Below are 18095 nucleotides of genomic sequence, written 5' to 3' on the forward strand. Positions count from 1 at the left end.
CCGGTATTTTAATCGGGAGCGGGTACGTGCGCGTACACGTCTATTCGTTGTGTGGCGGCGTAGAGAAGCGCAAATAGAGTAACCATGGCTGACGAGAAACCCAAGGTGAGTTGCTTGAAAATATGCTTACATCTCATCACCTTTTTTTTTACATACATAACTCAAATAGAACTAAGGAAAAATGTACATGTAATATTTCCTTACTTGAGATCTTAGTAGACTCAAGTTTTGAAAATGCAAGTACTCCATTGGAGACACCGGAAGACCTGTGCACGCGCCTGCATGGGCGCGTGGCTTGCTGCTTGAATCGCAGCCAACTAGCGTTTGCTAGCTGAACATGACAGTAAGCAATGCATGCACTCTCTTCAGTTCTTAATCTTTTGTATTTGCAAATGTAATCTGACAAACTCAGTTCAGATCCAAGTGGTTGTATCAGTCATCACTTTGTCAATTTCTTCAGTTACAAACTTGTTACATTCATTCATGGCTACAGCAAGGGTCCCTCTCATCTGTTTATGGAGCCAGCTATCACAGCATGTTACAAATGAGTGAAATGGTGTGACTGAGACAGGAGTAAAACATGGTTTTTAACACTATGTGTTTTCATGTGTAAAAGTATGATCAATATTTTGAAATGCATCCATCGTGTGTGTGTGTGTGTGTGTGTGTGTGTGTGTGTGTGTGTGTGTGTGTGTGTGTGTGTGTGTGTGTGTGTGTGTGGACCAATGATCAGATGTTTGACACATACATGTTTAATATGTGTCCTCATTTGGATGAATTCCAGAATGTGTAGAGCACCTATCCTGTAGTCAAGCATGATACATTCCACTCTGTAGACTAAACATTGTCCAAAAACACTTCTTGTCTCATTACATTGCCACAGCGCCATGACTTTTAGAACAAGTAAATAATAGTCAAGACAGATGAACTTGTATGTCACTGCTGAACTATCCAAGGCCCTTGTAAGTGTTCTATGCAACTTTAAATATTTGGTCTGTTTTCACTGTTCAGAAACTGCTTATATTCAGATAGTACACTGCTGACAAAAACTCTGTGTAAATGTTTCTGCTGGCCTAAAATCAATGATGGTCATATCAATGTTGCCATTAGCCTGGGACCTGACTGATAATTTGATTTGCATCAACTGTATCAGCCAAGCAACATTTGTATCTGATCGTCCCAGGCAAGGTTAACATTAGCTGCTTTTATCAACGCTAGTATTCACACACTAGTATTCACACACTAGTATTCACACACTAGTATTCACACACTAGTATTCACACACTAGTATTCACACACTAGTATTCACACTAGTATTCACACACTAGTATTCACACTAGTATTCACACACTAGTATTCACACACTAGTATTCACACACTAGTATTCACACACTAGTATTCACACTAGTATTCACACACTAGTATTCACACACTAGTATTCACACACTAGTATTCACACACTAGTATTCACACACTAGTATTCACACTAGTATTCACACACTAGTATTCACACACTAGTATTCACACACTAGTATTCACACTAGTATTCACACACCAGTATTCACACACTAGTATTCACACACTAGTATTCACACACTAGTATTCACACACTAGTATTCACACACTAGTATTCACACACTAGTATTCACACTAGTATTCACACACTAGCGTTACTAGGAATTACCTTGCAAAAAAATGGAATAGTCTGCAAGAATACAGAAGTTAAATAAAATTCCATTTCAACTTACTCTGTTGATTGTCTGTAGGGCTGGTCTTTATGCAGAGGGGACATTGAGGAAAAAACATCTAATAGAACATTCAGAATTTCCAAACGTGGGTCTATTGTAGACCCAATTACTCTCCCCTTACCTCGTGTCAAAATAAAAGTCCTGCATGGCCCCATACCCTCACAAAAGATAGCAAGAACTTTTATTTTGACATGAGGTAAGCAGAGAAGAACTGACCTCGCTGAGGAACTGCATGGGTCGACAACAGATCCACGTTTGGAAAGTGTTTAATTATACGTTCCATTAGATGTTTGTTTTTTCTCAAATTCCCCCCAACATAAGGTCGAAGCCTACAGACAATCGGCAGAGTAAGATGAAAGTTTATTTTATTTAACTTCTGGCTTTTGGCGGACTATTCTGTTTTTTGCAAGCGAATTCCCAGCAACCCTAGTGTGTAAATACTAGCGTTTCTAAAAGCAGCTAGGTTACCTTATATTGTATTCAGTGTTTGTCTATATGAGCTAGCCATGTTTAAAGCTGCAATATGTAACTTTTTGGGTGACCTGACAAAATGTACATAGAAATGTGAGTTATAGATATGTCATTCTCATTGAAAGCAAGTCTAAGAAGTGTTAAATCTGTTATGTGTGCTATTTCTATGCTTCCCATTCTTCAATTTAGTTTTTAGTCTTTTACTTTTTTACTTTTGTACACCAGCTTCAAACAACTGAAAATACTATATTTTGGGTTATGGAAAAGATATTTCACAGCGGTTTAAATGGTACAATGATTCTCTACACTATTCTTGCTTTTGTTGTCACTTAAACTGAAATTAGGTGGACTATTCGACTTTTAACAGACTTGATTATTTGTCACATGTAATAGTGGGTATCATGGTAATTCTAAACATTATATTTATACAGTATCTGCGTTTCATCTCACTGAATACACCCCCAATGATTGTTGTGTCCATCAGGAGGGAGTGAAAACAGAAAACAACGACCACATAAACCTGAAGGTGGCGGGACAGGATGGGTCGGTGGTGCAGTTCAAGATCAAGAGACACACGCCGCTCAGCAAACTCATGAAGGCGTACTGTGAGAGACAGGTGAGTCTGACATGGCAACCATGATGATGCCACTGAGTGCACAACATCAGCAGCGGTATCAGAGGGCAAGGTTGAGCTACTACCATATTGGTTATACCTATCAAGTCCTTTTGAATCTGCATAATGTGCCGAGGGGGTAGAGGTGGTTTCTGGACAGAGGCCAAGCCATAAGCAACTAGCAGCACCTCTACCCTATACATAGGGCCAGGGCCAGTATTCATAAAGTGTCTCAGAGTGGGAGTGCTGATCAAGGATCAGGTCCCGCTCTGTCCATGTCGTTTATTCATTGTGATCTAAACGGGCCAAGTCAAAACTGGTCCTATGTCATCATTCTCCTCCAGAGAGGAAGAGGAATGATGAATATTCCTGCAAAATGTCTATTTAGAATTTATTATCGCACACTGTATTGCACAATTCCCTGGCACATTTGTAAATATCCTACTTCAATTCGTTTGAGTGCCTCCTTGTATCTTAGGAACATTTTAATCCTCGTTCTTATTCATTGAGTTTTCTTTTTAGTAGTCTTTTATTTACTTAATTACTTTCCTATTGTCGAGAGGTGAACCTGTAATTAAGCATGTATTTGCACTGTGTACTCCACGTATGTGTAAAGGTATATTACTAATACACTTGAACTCTGAGATGCTTTATGACTATGGGCCCAAAAACTTTTCCCTAATGACCTGACCTGAAAAAAGTCCTGACCCTAACTATGGGAATACAGGGGTTGATGAAAGATGACAGCTCATATTATCCAGTGAGGACAAGGAAACTCATTGAAGAGAGAACACAATACATGCACCCTTTTATACACTTGTATCTCTTTGATCTGTTCACTGTCAGATGTAGTCGACATTGTCTGTGACAGGAGACGAGCGCTATGGGCTGTGTTGTCTTCATCATATTATCATCTTCCTTTTCATCGTCCTCATTATTCCAGTGTCCAGCTCTATGTGTGGTTAAGACCGTTGGGCCAGTAACTGGAAGGTCGCTGGTTCGAATCCCTGAGCTGAATAGGTGAAATATATTTTTGGTGTCTTTGAACAAGGCTCTTAACCCTAATTGCTCCTGTAAGTCGCTCTGGATAAAAGCGTCTGCTAAATTACTAAAATGTCATTTAGTAATGACTCTGTACTGTCCACTCTTCTGATTTTAGTTCTTGAATCACTTTTTATTTGGTCAAATACCCTTTATTTTAATATGCACCAAATGTACTTGTCATATTCAATGCAATGTGCATTAGTAAGGCTTAAGCTTAACTTGCCTATCTCTCTGGCTGTAGGCTGATTAGTAAATACTAAGCCTTACTGCTGAATCATTATGGCCAATCTGATCTGTGCAATTTATGAGCTTACAGGCTAATTGAGGGGATTTACACTGCATTACCTAATAAGTACTTTTAAAATAGGGTTCTTGGCTTTGGATTCTCCCAACATATCAAAGGTCTTTTTGTTCTCTTCCCTAGTGCACTTGGAGCTGTTCTGTTTTACATGTCTTTTTGAATGATTGTGTTCATGCTGCTTGCACTGGCAAGTACAGAGATGTAGAGATGGAGGCAGAGATGTAGCAACTGAGCCTTTGCTCTCTAGTGCTAGGCCTGTCTTATCCAGGCTTGCCCAGGCCTAATCTCAATGCAGTGTGTGCGTGCCCACCCATAATGGATCTTGTGTGTCTCTTTAGACCAGTGAAGTCATGGAAGTAGGCCAGGCTCTACAGGCTTTGTTGAGTAGAAGCCACTTCCCTCCCTATCCTGTTGTTTCTTCCTTTATCTGATAAAAATGAGGTCGGCCAACGTGGATATGGAGTGGCAATATAGTAACGCCCTTCCCTATCTCCTTATCCCTTCCTCTCTGCAGTGTTTTCATTCACAAAGTAGAGAAGCGACAGGAGTTTTTAAAGGAATGGCCAACCTTGCTTCCTCAGTGCCGTACACTATTAATGGATTGCTTGGCAAGGGTTGGGCAAACGTTGTTTTCTTTGGACATTTTACTTGGAGAGATTGTTTTGTGCCAGACAGTTTAATGGAATTTAGTATCTGTGTGTCTGTGTCTGTAGGGGTTGACAATTAGGCAAATCCGGTTCCGGTTCGATGGACAGCCTATAAACGAGACAGACACACCTGCACAGGTAAGCCTGGAGTCTTATGGGAGGAACTGATTTATTATGTCAATTCACTCTATTTCGCTTGAACAACACCATTCCAGCAATAATACATTAGACATTTCTCCCTGTTTTGAGAATACCAATGAACATTTGTGCATATCAAAAGAATGTTAAATGCAAAATGTCTTCTAATGAAAGTTTTCCATTCACGGCTAATTAATGTACATTTTTGTCATGAATGCCATGTCATCTAATGAAATCGGGTTTTTATATCAAATTGACTTAATTTCCTTCCTTTTTCCTTTCAGTTGGAAATGGAGGATGAAGATACGATCGACGTTTTCCAGCAACAGACAGGAGGCCTCTACTAGCATGTGAAGTACTCCCCCACATCTTCCTCCACCCCCCAGACGGCTGCTTTGCAGCTTGTCCCATTTTCCACCACAGAACCAATACCATGCGGAAGACGTCCTGCTCACAGTTATACATAACTGTTGATGTCTAGTGTTTTCATTCTTGCCTTTGTTTCCTTCCTGTTTTGTACATAAACAACCTCCGCTAAAACAACTCAGATTTGAGTAACATTCATACAAGGTGTGCTGCGAATAAACGCTGTAACATCCAGCTCTTAAAAAGTCCATTGTTTTGGTGACTTGTTGGTTCACCTATTCAGAGATCAAGAAAAGCTATTTTCCACCCATTCACTGTTTGAGAATAAGACTGGTTTGTTATTCAACTTAATTTTCTGTTGTCGGTTTCAGAAAATTGGTTTTATATCTTTTTTATATAGTAGTGGTTGTGTAGAATGAAACATGTCTTGAACATAGTTTGACTAGGCCATGCTTGTAATAAGGAAACCCTGAAGAGATGTTTTAGTCCAGGTAAACATCTGTATTGTCTCATAAATGTCTTGTTAAAATAAAGTTATTCTCTCTTTTTAACCAAACTCAATTTATTTTGTCTCTGTTTCGTGGGTGACTGGGTCATTAAAACTGGTGAAAATATTTGTAATCATTCATTTTAAGAGTGCGTCCTTGTGCGTACAACAGCTCATGCTCACCAATCCCCCTTTTCAGTATGAAAACATAATTATGGAGATTTTATCAGTGAAAAACCACCACAGTGATTGAACTGTAAAGCTTGATGATCTCCACTGACTGTATAAAATACAACGTAGCAATGTTGGCACTGTCAGTGTAAAGAGTCACTCAAAATGGGGAAAGAGGATGTTAGGACAGTGGGACTATTGTATGAAGACAAGCCAAACAAGTATAGTAACTCTTGAGTAACATTGTGTCCATACTCATCATCATTGGATAACATATTGATTCTGTAAAGATACTGACAGCATTTTTATCTAAATCAATAACTAATATAAGAAACAGAATGGGAATGAAACTGGTAGTAAATAGCACTTCATATGATTTAAGGTGACTTTTTGAGACAATTGCTTCGCACAGGGGGGAGAATGTTGCCTTTCAAAGAAAAACGATTGACGTCGACTGGTGGTATGTGCCACCAACCAGAAAGAGGGTCGGTAAGGGTCCGTCCAACCAGAGCGAGTGGAACTGTGGTGGGCTGGGACTTATGGGCTGGGATAACTTGTCGCTGCGCTCTTCCTTCTGGTCTCTCGGGCGCTCAGTCGGGTGGAGTCAGTATTTCAGTTTCTGTGTGTGTCCTGCGGAGGATTTAGAAAATCACATTTTTGTAGTTTATCGTGTTACATATCGAAATACGAAAGTAGCGAATTAGACAGTCGAAATGACGACGACAAAAACATTTCAAGGGATGGATCCCGGTGCGAAAAGCAGTTCCAGGTAAAAATGAAATCCGAAAAATCTTCATGGACAAACAAAAGAAAATGGGATCCACTTACCAGCCAGTATTGGAAGCTAACCGTCCAGTTGTTGGGCGGGTGATTTTTCCTGATTTAGCTAAATTGTATTAATGGCACAATTTGTCTTTGTAATTAGCTGATATGATGGTGTGAAGAGGGCATTTGGGCTAGTAGCGGCATCAGCGACCTGGTTACTGCTGCCAGCGATTCCATCTACCACACCAGAGGCCCGTGGCGTTAGTGGAAGTTGAGATTTAGCTTTGAAAATGAGCTGTTTAGTGTAAAGGACTCGGCATCAGGACACATTTAAACAGAATGGACAATTTGAGGACAACTTAGCTAATCACATAGCTATCTATAGTAGTTGTCTGTCTGGATTGCAACTTGTTTTGTTAACTTGTCTACTTCGCTAGCTAGTGACTGGTATGGATTGCTAGCTCACATTCTGGCTAGCAGCAAGCTCAGCTGTCGCGTAACACTTATTTGCAGAAACAAGCACTTGCTCTTCGTTTGCAAGCTCCAAACCCTATAGTCTGTAGGCCTCTGGTGCCCCAAAACTGGGTAACTTGTTAGTTAGGGAGCTAGATTTGCCTACATGCCAAGTTGAGCTGTAACACCGTTTTTGGCTGGATAGTTTTGCTACAAGTAGTCCAACTGTGAAATCATAACCCTTCTTTCCGGTATTTGTATTCCAGCTAGCTACGTTGTCGACTAATTGGTGGCTAATGCGGGTTTTACTTGGGTGGGGGGGCTTAGCTAAGCCTGCAAATCTTTGCTCGGTTCATCTTTGCTTTAGCCATCTTGGTCGGTCCTACTGCTGACCAGTCTAGAAATGCAAGCTTTCCCGACAGCAGCAATCCAACTTTGGCAGCCTTTGGTAATAGCAGATAAGGTCATCAAAGGCTTTCAATATATGTGACAGCATCAGGGTCGCTATCTTTTCAATCAATCTAACGTTACTGTTGAACAACTGTCGAGTTGTCCCACTTTTCTAACCACAGTGCCTCTCACAGGAAATATTTTCCGTTTCATTGTTGGGTGGGGTCTCAAATAGCCTTTTCTCTTTTCAGCCTAGTGGAAAGCATGAGCTCATCTTAGCTATCACACAAGGGTTAACAAGTCTGCTTTGGACATTACATGAACTAATCGTGGCATACATACAGCACCAGCAATAACCAAATCCAGTTCTTTCATCTCGGCCACTGTCTTGTTTTTTACCCCATGGTGGGAGGGAAGTTGATTTTTGTATCCTGTCTGCCTTTGGACAGCTGCCTGGTGTCAGCTGGTGCATTCAGCAGTCTGGAGCTGAATAGAGGGGAGGAGGGGTCGGGGAATGGCTCTGCAAACGCATCAATTCCTCCACCCGACTCTCCTTAGTCAAGGGGGAAAAAGGCTTTCCTTCTCATTCTTGTGACCCTTCTGTTCGCTAGGAGGAAAGAATGTCGGTTTGGAAGTGGACTTTGTGGGCTGTGGTTATCCTCTCTTGCCTTTTTGCTATTCAGATCACATATTAAGTCTATCTGATGTTTTCTTTTACCTTGACATTGTTCCATGTGCTTAAGCGCAGGCCATGTCCAGCCATGATCTAGCTTAGATTTCTCCAATCAAATGTTGGAACGGCTATGCTGTCTGGAATGATAGCCATCCCATGTGTAACTGCTGCGGAATTTCTGCCGAGCTCAAATCAGCGACTGGCTAGCCTGGCAGATTGCAGGCGCGTGGAGTCAGCTGTAGCCAGGAGAGATTGGGAGTATCCCTCGGTCTGACAGCTGGGGCTTAGGGAGTGGACCCTACTGTGAATGGAGAGAAAGAGGGGACTGGAGCAATGAGGTGTCTGTGTGGCCTCAGAGCAATATGTTTGGATTTGTCGTGTAATGATTTCAGCAGTGCTGCCGCTGATCACTAGTGTGTGACATGGTCTTGTGTATTTAGCATGTCCTGGGAGAGGGGGTGTCAGTTCAATAGTGTGTGTGGCAGTCAGTCAAATGACAGTCCTGACCCTCCCTTTGTTGTCCTGCAGGGTGCTGCGGCCGCCGGGCGGGGCCTCCAACATATCGTTCGGCACAGACGAAACCCCCCCTGTACGCAAGAACAAAATGGGCTCCAACATTTTCCTAGAGCCCGACGATCCCCACGCCCATCGGAGGAGCAACCCACCCGGTACTTCCTAGCTACTCACATTGGTTCAAAGCCAGTGAACGCACACATCCAAAAAACATCCACTGGGGCAGGGTACAAAAATGTGGCATGGCAAAAGAATACCCACACACATTGAGGGCTCGAACAATGGGCCCAACATGGGAATCATGCTGACAAAGACCCTTTGGTGTAAAACTATGTGGGCATTCATTCAATCAGTGTCCAGACTCCAGTCAATCATATTGGATAATGTGCATAGTGTACTGTTTTTCCACCTGACCTACATAGACTGACTTGTAGTACAGCAGGGCCTTGATGTGGGAGCCACCTCTGTCTGTCAGGCTGGATCTGGCTGACCCTCCCTGGCTCTAGTAGTGTACAGCTACACATGTAAAAGAAGGGTGTGGTAGGAACTGATCTCACATGGCACAGGATCACATGTTTTCACAATCGCATCACCTCTATGTAGTAATCCATTTACTGTTGTAGTGGCGTATCTCTGCCCACGCGTGAAGTGTGGAGAATGTGGTGTGCATGTGTGTGTTAACTGTAACCTCTGACCTTCGGAGCCGACAGCTGCATGCAGTGTTCACACTCTGCCTTCCTGCTATTCCACATTGTCTCAGGCTAGGTTCAAGTTCAGTTCAGACAAACGACCGGTGTCATGGTATGCACATTTCAATGGATACACCTGGATTATTTGGTTAGGTTGGCTTCAGTGCCGTCTCGTCTGGAAGTTGAGTACTTGGTCTAGGCTAGCCTATATTTAATTAAAATTGCATTAGTCGATATATTTCCATGAATATACATGGATTTTCTGGTGTGTTTAGGTCGGGATATTCTTGGATTGCATCCACTGTTTTCTCTGTTAGTAGGCTATAGGATGTTGTTTTAGGCTGCTGTTTGCCTAATGACATCACAATCTGGAAATGTAGCCAAAGAGATTTCTCTTGGCTCCGTGAATGTAGAAGATAGCCAACAATGTATCGTTGTTTCTTTGGTCTTCAACTTCAAGGATAGTCACGGGAGGTCACTAACCTTGAGGTTAGAATGCATGACCATGCATGAATATACACTTAAAGGAGTCGTTCACTATTTTACAACTTTGTTAGATGGTTCCTCACCCTGAAAGTAGCCTGGGCCAAGACAAAAACGTTAATCTGTTGTTCAGTTTTCTTTAAACCGCCACTACAAACTTCAGCTAACCTCAGCCACTACAAAATGTTAAAATCACCTGAATTAAATTCAAATCAACTCCATATTTTGTTTGTTACCTAAAGGTGATTTGGCCTTTAAAAAAAATAGAATTATAGAAACATGCTCGCATGCCCCCATCACTTCCATTGCTTGTGTCTGTCTAAAGAACTGAACCATGAATTAGTTTCTCCTGGCTCATAGACTACTTTCAGAGTGAGGAACCATCTAACGTCAAGGTGTAAAATGGTGACCACGTCCTCAACATGTATGATCATACTTACTTTACACAACCATAATGACATATTTGGTTGTGAAGTTCCTCCCACTTGGTGTAGTAGAATATATGCCGCGATGTAGCATTGTGGTATTTAAATTCAGCCGTTGGCCTGTGCTTACATTGCTTTTGCCATAGCCTTTTCTGGTGATGCCCGGTTAAACTCACCATGGCCTTGAGATGATCCTTAGTGGGTTTTATTCAAGGGCCAACTCCCAGCCCCACACAAGCCATTCTGCAGTCAGAGCAGTACCGTAGGCCATCATTGTAAATAAGAATTTGTTCTTAACTGACTTGCCTAGTTAAATAAAAAAAGTACTGAGCTTCATAACAAGCCACTGAACCAGTGTGACTTATCTCTGCCTGTTTATCTTTTAGCCTCAGAAATGGGAACTGTGACGCACATGTTGGAATTACACTCCATAAAAAATAATCCAGGTGAAGATTTGGTCATGAAGTACCTCCTACATAATGGCCAAAAATCCAGATGTTTCAGCTTAACATTGTACAGCTAGATCTAGGTCTATATCAATCTCAATGTTTAATTTAAATGTAATGGCACTATAGTCAATTAAAGCATCACTTATTGGCCATGTCCAAGGTTTATGTCCCATTGCCAAAGCTAATGTAAAAGCATTAAAGCAGTCATTCAGCAGGGCCTGATAAACAGATGCAGAGCCATAATAAAGGAGACCTTGTTGAGTCACTGTGCCATTACTTCACAATGCCTACTCCTCTCACTTCATTAACAAGCAGTGATATATTGAACAAGAATCATCCCCTTGTCTGGCTTTGTTCCTTCTAGTCATAGATGGCAGGTAGACCAATCTGTTGACTTCCCATTGTTTCTGCTCTACAGTTGTTGCTCAGTGGGAGTTTGTATGGGACTGTAGCCTAGCTTAAATGTTGGCCAAAATGCCCTTTCGCTGAGTGGGGTATGTGGGTTAGCCTATGAGTTTTGGCTCAGCATTTGTCTGGATTAGCCTACATCCACTGGCTGCTTTGCTGCTTGGTCTGTTGGTATCTGTCTGAGACTGATAGGTAGGCCATCGGATTTGTTTGCATTAGTGGTTTTCCGCATTTTCTCATGTCATCTTGGCAAATAGTTCCTAGCAGTATTATGCTCAGTAAAAACATTGCCATACTGCATGTTAGTCACTCAGTTCCACTTAAATAGGAATGCACCACAAATCAAGATGGTAAAGCAAACTGTTGGGGTTTGGCCTTCCACACCAGTCTTTAATCCATTTAGACCCATTCAACCAAATTGTAAAATCCGGCCAGTGAATACGTTTGTTTTGATCAATGAAATGTTTAGTGGAAACAAACCGTAAAGAAACTCATGTTTTTATTAGCACTTCTAGCATTGACACTCCATTAACTATCATTAGGCCTAACACTAGTCCCTATCACTGACCTAAACCCTTCTCTTAGAGAGCTACCGTGTACGCAGGCTACTACTCCGACCCTGTTGTGTTACTCACCCGAGTCAGTTCATCAAGGTCCTGGTCAGCAGCTAATTAGTAGAATCAGGTGTGCTGGAAAACCTACAGGAGGTAGCTCTCCCGGAGGAGGTCTGCTTTACAGAACTCTAGTAGTGAGGTCATCTCCTCTGACTCATTTGTGAAGTCTGAGTCATCACTTATTAACTGGGTGTTGTTTCTCTCCGTAGGCGGGACGGCCAAGGGTACTCTGTGCGGAGAACCGTCCGCCCCCCTTAGACGGTGCCAGCAGCCGCTCCTCTTCCCCAAAAACAATGAGACAGACGAGGTCATCACCTCCATCAACGTTCCTTTAGGGGTAAGGGTGAGGGGTCACTGACATTGACTTGTGTCGGCCATTGTTTTATTCATAGATGTAATGTGTGTGTTTTCCACTGGTAAGACACTTGACTTGGTTTCTACAAGTCTGCTGTCATGGATGGTTTTCAGTGATTCTCAGTCCTGTGTTTTTGAACTGACTTAACTTGATGTAGTAAAATGATTCAGCCAAAATAAAGTAAAATGCTGACTGTTATTATTCTCCATCTGACAGGTTGAGGAGTGCCAGCAGGCAAACAATGGTAAGTATCTCTGGTTCCATTTTGAATGGCAGTATTTTAATATATGGTATTTATGTACAGTACCAGTCAAAAGTTTGGACACCTATTCATTCAAGGGTTTTCTTTATTTGTACTATTTTCTACATTGTAGAATAATAAAGAACACGTCAAAACTATGAAATAACACATATGGAGTCATGTAGTAACCAAAAATGTGTTACACAAATCAAAATATATTTGAGATTCTTCAAAATAGCCACCCTTTGCCTTGACAGCTTTGCACACTCTTGGCATTCTCTCAACCAGCTTCATGAGGTAGTCACCTGGAATGCATTTCAATTAACAGGTGTATCTTTCTAAAAGTTATTTTGTGGAATTGCTTTTCTTTATGTGTTTGAGCCAATCAGTTGTGTTGTGACAAGGTAGGGGTGGTATACAGAAGATGGTCCTATTTGGTAAAATACCAAGTCCATATTATGACCAGAACAGCTCAAATAAGCAAAGAGAAACGACAGTCCATTACTTTGACGGACCTTCATGTGTTAATCTGGAAAATTAAGAGCTTTTAAAGTTTATTCAAGTGCAGTCACAAAAACAATGAAATGCTATGATGAAACTGTCTCATGAGAACCGCCACAGGAAAGGAAGACCCAGAGTTACCTCTGCTACAGAGGATAAGTTCATAAGAGTTACCAGCCTCAGAAATTGCAGCCGGAATAAATGCTTCAGAGTTCGAGTAACAGAGTAACAGACACATCTCAACATCAACTGTTCAGAGGAGACTGCGGTCGAATTGCTGCATAGAAACCACTACTAAATGACACCAATAAGAGAGTTGCTTGGGCCAAGAATCAGGAGCAATGGACATTGGACCAGTGGAAGTCTGTCCTTTGGTCTGATGAGTCTAGATTTGAGATTTTTGGTTCCAACCACCGTGCCTTTGTGAGACGCAGACTAGGTGAACAGAGTATCTCCGCATGTGTGGTTCACAGCATGAAGCGTGGAGGCGCTTTGCTGCTGACACTGTCTGATTTATTTAAAATTCAAGGCACACTTAATCAGCATGGCTACCACAGAATTCTACAGCAATACGCCATCCCATCTGGTTTGTGCTTAGTGGGACTATCATTTGTTTTTCAACAGGACAATAACCCAACACACCTCCAGGCTTTGTAAGGGCTATTTGACCAAGAAGGAGAGTGATGGAGTGTTGCATCAGATGACCTGGCCTCCACAATCACTTGACCTCAACCCTATTGAGATGGTTTGGGATGAGTTGGACTGCGGAGTGAAGGAAAAGCAGCCTACAAGTGCTGAGCAGATGTGGGAACTCCTTCAAGACTTTTGGGAAAAGCATACCGGGTGAAGCTGGTTGAGAGAATGTCAAGTGTGCAAAGCTGTCATCAAGGCAAAGGGTTGCTACTTTGAAGTATCTAAAACGAATCGTCCTCGCTGTCAACGCGTTTTATTTTCAGCAAGCTTAACATGTAAATATGTGTATGAACATAAGATTCAACATCTGAGACACAAACTGAACAAGTTCCACAGACATGTGACTAACCTAAATTGAATAATGTGTCCCTGAAATCAAGGGGGCGTCAAAAGTAACTGTCAGAATCTGGTGTGGCCACCAGCTGCATTAAGTACTGCAGTGCATCTCATGGACTGCATCAGATTTGCCAGTTCTTGCTGTGAGATGTTACCCCACTCTTCCACCAAGGCACCTGCAAATTCCTGGACATTTCTGGGGGGAATGGCCCTAGCCCTCACCCTCCGATCCAATAGGTCCCAGACGTGCTCAATGGGATTGAGATCCGGGCTCTTCGCTGGCCATGGCAGGACACTAACATTCCGGTCTTGCAGGAAATAACACACAGAATGAGCAGTATGGCTGGTGGCATTGTCATGCTTGGGGGTCATGTCAGGATGAGCCTGCAGGAAGGGTACCACGTGAGGGAGGAGGATGTCTTCCCTGTAATGCACAACGTTGAGATTGCCTGCAATGACGACAAGCTCAGTCCGATGGTGCTGTGACACACCGCCCCAGACTATGACGGACTCTCCACCTCCAAATCGATCCCGCTCCAGAGTACAGGCCTCGGTGTAATGCTCAGTCCTTCGACGATAAACGCAAATCCGACCATCACCCCTGGTGAGACAAAACCGCAGCTCGTCAGTGAAGAGCGCTTTTTGCCAGTCCTGTCTGGTCCAGCGACGGTGGGTTTGTGCCCATAGGTGACATTGTTGCCGGTGATGTCTGGTGAGGACCTGCCTTACAACAGGCCTACAAGCGCTCAGTCCAGCCTCTCTCAGCCTATTGAGGACAGTCTGAGCACTGATGGAGGGATTATGCATTCCTGGTGTAACTTGGGCAGTTGTTGTTGCCATCCTGTACCTGTCCCGTAGGTGTGATGTTGGATTTACTGATCCTGTGCAGGTGTTACACGTGGTCTGCCACTGCGAGGACATTCAGCTGTCCGTCCGTCTCCCTGTAGTGCTGTCTTAGGTGTATCACAGTACTGACATTGCAATTTATTACCCTGGCCACATCTGCAGTCCTCATGCCTCCTTGCAGCATGACTACGGCACTATCACGCAGATGAGCAGTGACCCTGGCCATCTTTCTTTTGGTGTTTTTCCAGAATCAGTAGAAAGGCCTCTTTAGTGTCCTAAGCTTTCATAACTGTGACCTTAATTTTCTTCCGTCTGTAAGCTGTTAGTGTTTTAACAAACGTTCCACAAGTGCATGTTCATGAATTATTAATGGTTCATTGAACAAGCATGGGAAAGTGTTGTAACCATTTACAATTAAGATCTGTGAAGTTATTTTGGATTTTTACAAATTATTTTTGAAAGACAGGGTCCTGAAAAATATACTTTTTAACTACATGATTTCATATGCCATTTAATAGTTTGTCTTTACCATTACTATTTACTTTACTATAGTGAAAATAAAGGAACCTTTGAATGAGTAGGTGTTCAAACCTGATTGCTACTAAAATCATTTAGTTTCCAATGATGAATCTCATTGAAGTCTTTTGAAGAGACACCACTTAAAAGAAGTCCCTACCAGACTGGAAGGAAAGATTCCACATTCCTCGTTCTCTCAGCTGTCTGTAAACAGCAGTGCACGACTCCCATTAGTTACGAAAGGCCACAATGAATAGCATCATGGTCGACCGTGGCAGCTCTGATAATTCCACCCTTTTTTAAACGTGGTCATGTCTCTCCTTTTGTTTTCAACAATGACATTTGTCATACCTGGGAAGTTTGTCCTGACCTTGTTGATCTAACCAGGAGAAACTCTGGTGTCCCAGTTATACAACACATGACTCATAGAGGGCTTTTATTAAGGCTTTTTATTTTTAGGGAACACCTTGTAGTCACAACTCAGATTCTCTTTGATCCAGTTGTGCCCTTTCATAATGTCTGTGGTCAGTCATCTGTTCTGTAATGATATAATGCTGTTCCTATGAGGAGCAAGGATATTTATTAACTTCCAGGTGCTGCAAACATTAGTGATAGTGTGTTCTTTGGATAATGGAGGGTTAAGGCATTCCACTGTTATGGTCTTGTCTAAGCACTGTAGACGGGGGCTTGAAATGGTACTGGACTGGCAGCGGACCCTGGGAGGATCTTGTCTGATCCCTCCAAGTGTTTGACTGACACTGATGTTGTACAATTTTCAGGTGTAAAATGTAAGCCAAGCAGTTTTCTGAAGGAAAAAACACAGCTTTATGTTCCTTGATACCAAAATAGGCTTAGAAACACTGTCTTAACACACACTTTGTCTACGTGCTGCTGTAAGCCCCTACCGACGCCATACTGTAATGGCTCTCAGGAAATTTGACTTTGAGATTCTACTTCACTAATGGGCAATTGACAGCCTGTTTCTCCACCAGTGTGATTTCATTCCAGATGAGATTTGCCTCATGGAGGACTGTTGAGTTCAATTTATTGCATCTGCTTTGATTTGAGTTATGCTAGTACATTTATGCACATTTTACTGAATCTATCCCTTGCTATTGTTGATCTATCATTTGGAAAGTGGTAGCAGGACCCATCAGGTTATCCTTGCTACAACCAAAGTGCTACTGTTATCAGACATCCTATCAATTCAAGGTTTGGATGATATTTACACTGAACATAAATATAAATGCAACATGTCAAGTGTTTGTTTCATGACCTGAAATATAAAATCCCAGAAGTGTTCCATATGAAGAAATGTCTTCTCTCATTGTGAACAACTTTGTTTACATCCCTTGTGAGCATTTCTCCTTTGATGAGAACCCATCCACCTGACAGGTGTAGCATATCAAGAAGCTGATTTAAACAGCCTGCTCATTACACAGGTGCACCTTGTGCTGGGGGCAGTAAAAGGCCAGTTTTGTCACTATGCCTCAGATGTCTCAAGTTGAGGAAATCTCCACTAGAGCTGTAGCCAGATAATTTAATGGTCATTTCTCTACCATAAGCTGCCTCCAATGTCGTTTTAGGGAATGTGGCAGTGTCCAACCGCTGAGCATGTGTATGGTGTCTTGTGGGCAAGTGGTTTGCTGATGTCAATGTTGTGAACAATGTGCCCCATTTGTGGCGGCGAGGTTATGTTTTAGGCAGATAAGCTAAGGACAACGAACACAATTGTAATGCTTAGACGGCGAGATCCCAAGGCCCATTTCTTTTGAAGGTATCTGTGACCAACAGATGCATATCTGTATTCCCAGATTAGGGCCTAAATAATATATTTAAATTGACTGATTTTAGGTCATATGAAATGTAACTCAGTATATTCTTTACAATTGTTTCATGCAGCATTTTATATTTTTGTTCAAGATATGTGTTTGTAGTGAGGAAGTGCTGTGCCTCTCTCCAGTCTAGCATTGCTAGATCATAGGCTGTGTTTACACAGGCAGCCCAAGACTGATTTTATTCATTTTTTTATTACCACAATTGACCTTTTGGGCAATCAGATCCGCTCTCTTGCCAATAATTGGGCCAAAGATCAGTTCGGTTGCCTGTGTGAACTCAGCCTGAGTCATATCAGATCTCTGATCAGTGGGCCAGGTAGTTATGACCCTGATAGTGTCGTCTCCTCTGTGTTGTGTGGTAAAGTAGACTGCCCCGAGGAACCTGAAGAGAAGGAGCAGAAGGAGGAGGCACCACAGCCCTCTGCCCCCTCGGGAGTTGCCGCCAACGCAGCCGCCCCCTCCGGCCGAAGAAACCCCCCAGGGGGCATGTCCAGCCTCATCCTGGGTTGAGGTCTGGTTTTGTTGGAACGTTTTTATTTTTGAAAGAATTGCCCCCATTTCCCCCTTCCCCACCTCAGTCCCACTGTTCTTCCCCACTGTCTGATACAATCCACCACGTCCCCTCTGAGCCATGGAATTTCCCCCCTACCTGCCAACCCCCTCATGTTTTTACTTTTTTCCTAATTAAAGAGAACCGTTGACAGAAGCACTTTATGTATCTCTTTTTCCCCTCCCCCCATTTCAGTCCATTCTGTAGTGTGCCTATATTGCGCCTGATGGAAAGGGCATGTTTTTGCTTGTCTCATTCTCGCCCTGTTGTAAATGGTAAAGAAAAGTATTCAAAAACGATTTGATGCGTGAATTTCTAAATACAATAAAGATTGATATGAATTTGTTCATTTTGCTCCTGGTTTAATTTTT

The 18095-nt window shown here is 42.4% G+C and overlaps 2 protein-coding genes across 3 annotated transcripts; both read left to right on the top strand.

Moving 5' to 3' along the window:
* The first annotated feature begins 36 nt into the window (after positions 1-36).
* On the top strand, positions 37-5887 carry sumo2 (SMT3 suppressor of mif two 3 homolog 2 (S. cerevisiae)). The gene is made up of 4 exons (NM_001165057.2): positions 37-105; positions 2704-2835; positions 4891-4962; positions 5247-5887. The coding sequence occupies exons 1-4, from the start codon at positions 85-87 to the stop codon at positions 5307-5309; spliced, it is 288 nt and encodes a 95-aa protein (NP_001158529.1). The 5' UTR covers positions 37-84; the 3' UTR covers positions 5310-5887.
* Positions 5888-6443: 556 nt separating this feature from the next.
* LOC110486890 (jupiter microtubule associated homolog 1) lies at positions 6444-18071 on the top strand. Of its 2 annotated transcripts, none has more exons than XM_036938969.2 (5): positions 6444-6755; positions 8796-8935; positions 12058-12185; positions 12420-12447; positions 17539-18071. In XM_036938969.2, the coding sequence occupies exons 1-5, from the start codon at positions 6700-6702 to the stop codon at positions 17682-17684; spliced, it is 498 nt and encodes a 165-aa protein (XP_036794864.2). In that variant the 5' UTR covers positions 6444-6699; the 3' UTR covers positions 17685-18071. The 2 variants fall into 2 exon arrangements, with proteins under 2 accessions (XP_036794864.2, XP_036794865.2); XM_036938970.2 differs by having other exon boundaries at positions 17542-18071.
* The last annotated feature ends 24 nt before the right edge of the window (positions 18072-18095 follow it).

The sequence above is a fragment of the Oncorhynchus mykiss genome, chromosome 13 (assembly GCF_057628025.1).
Source record: "Oncorhynchus mykiss isolate SJ-2025 chromosome 13, ASM5762802v1, whole genome shotgun sequence".
NCBI lineage: Eukaryota > Metazoa > Chordata > Actinopteri > Salmoniformes > Salmonidae > Oncorhynchus > Oncorhynchus mykiss.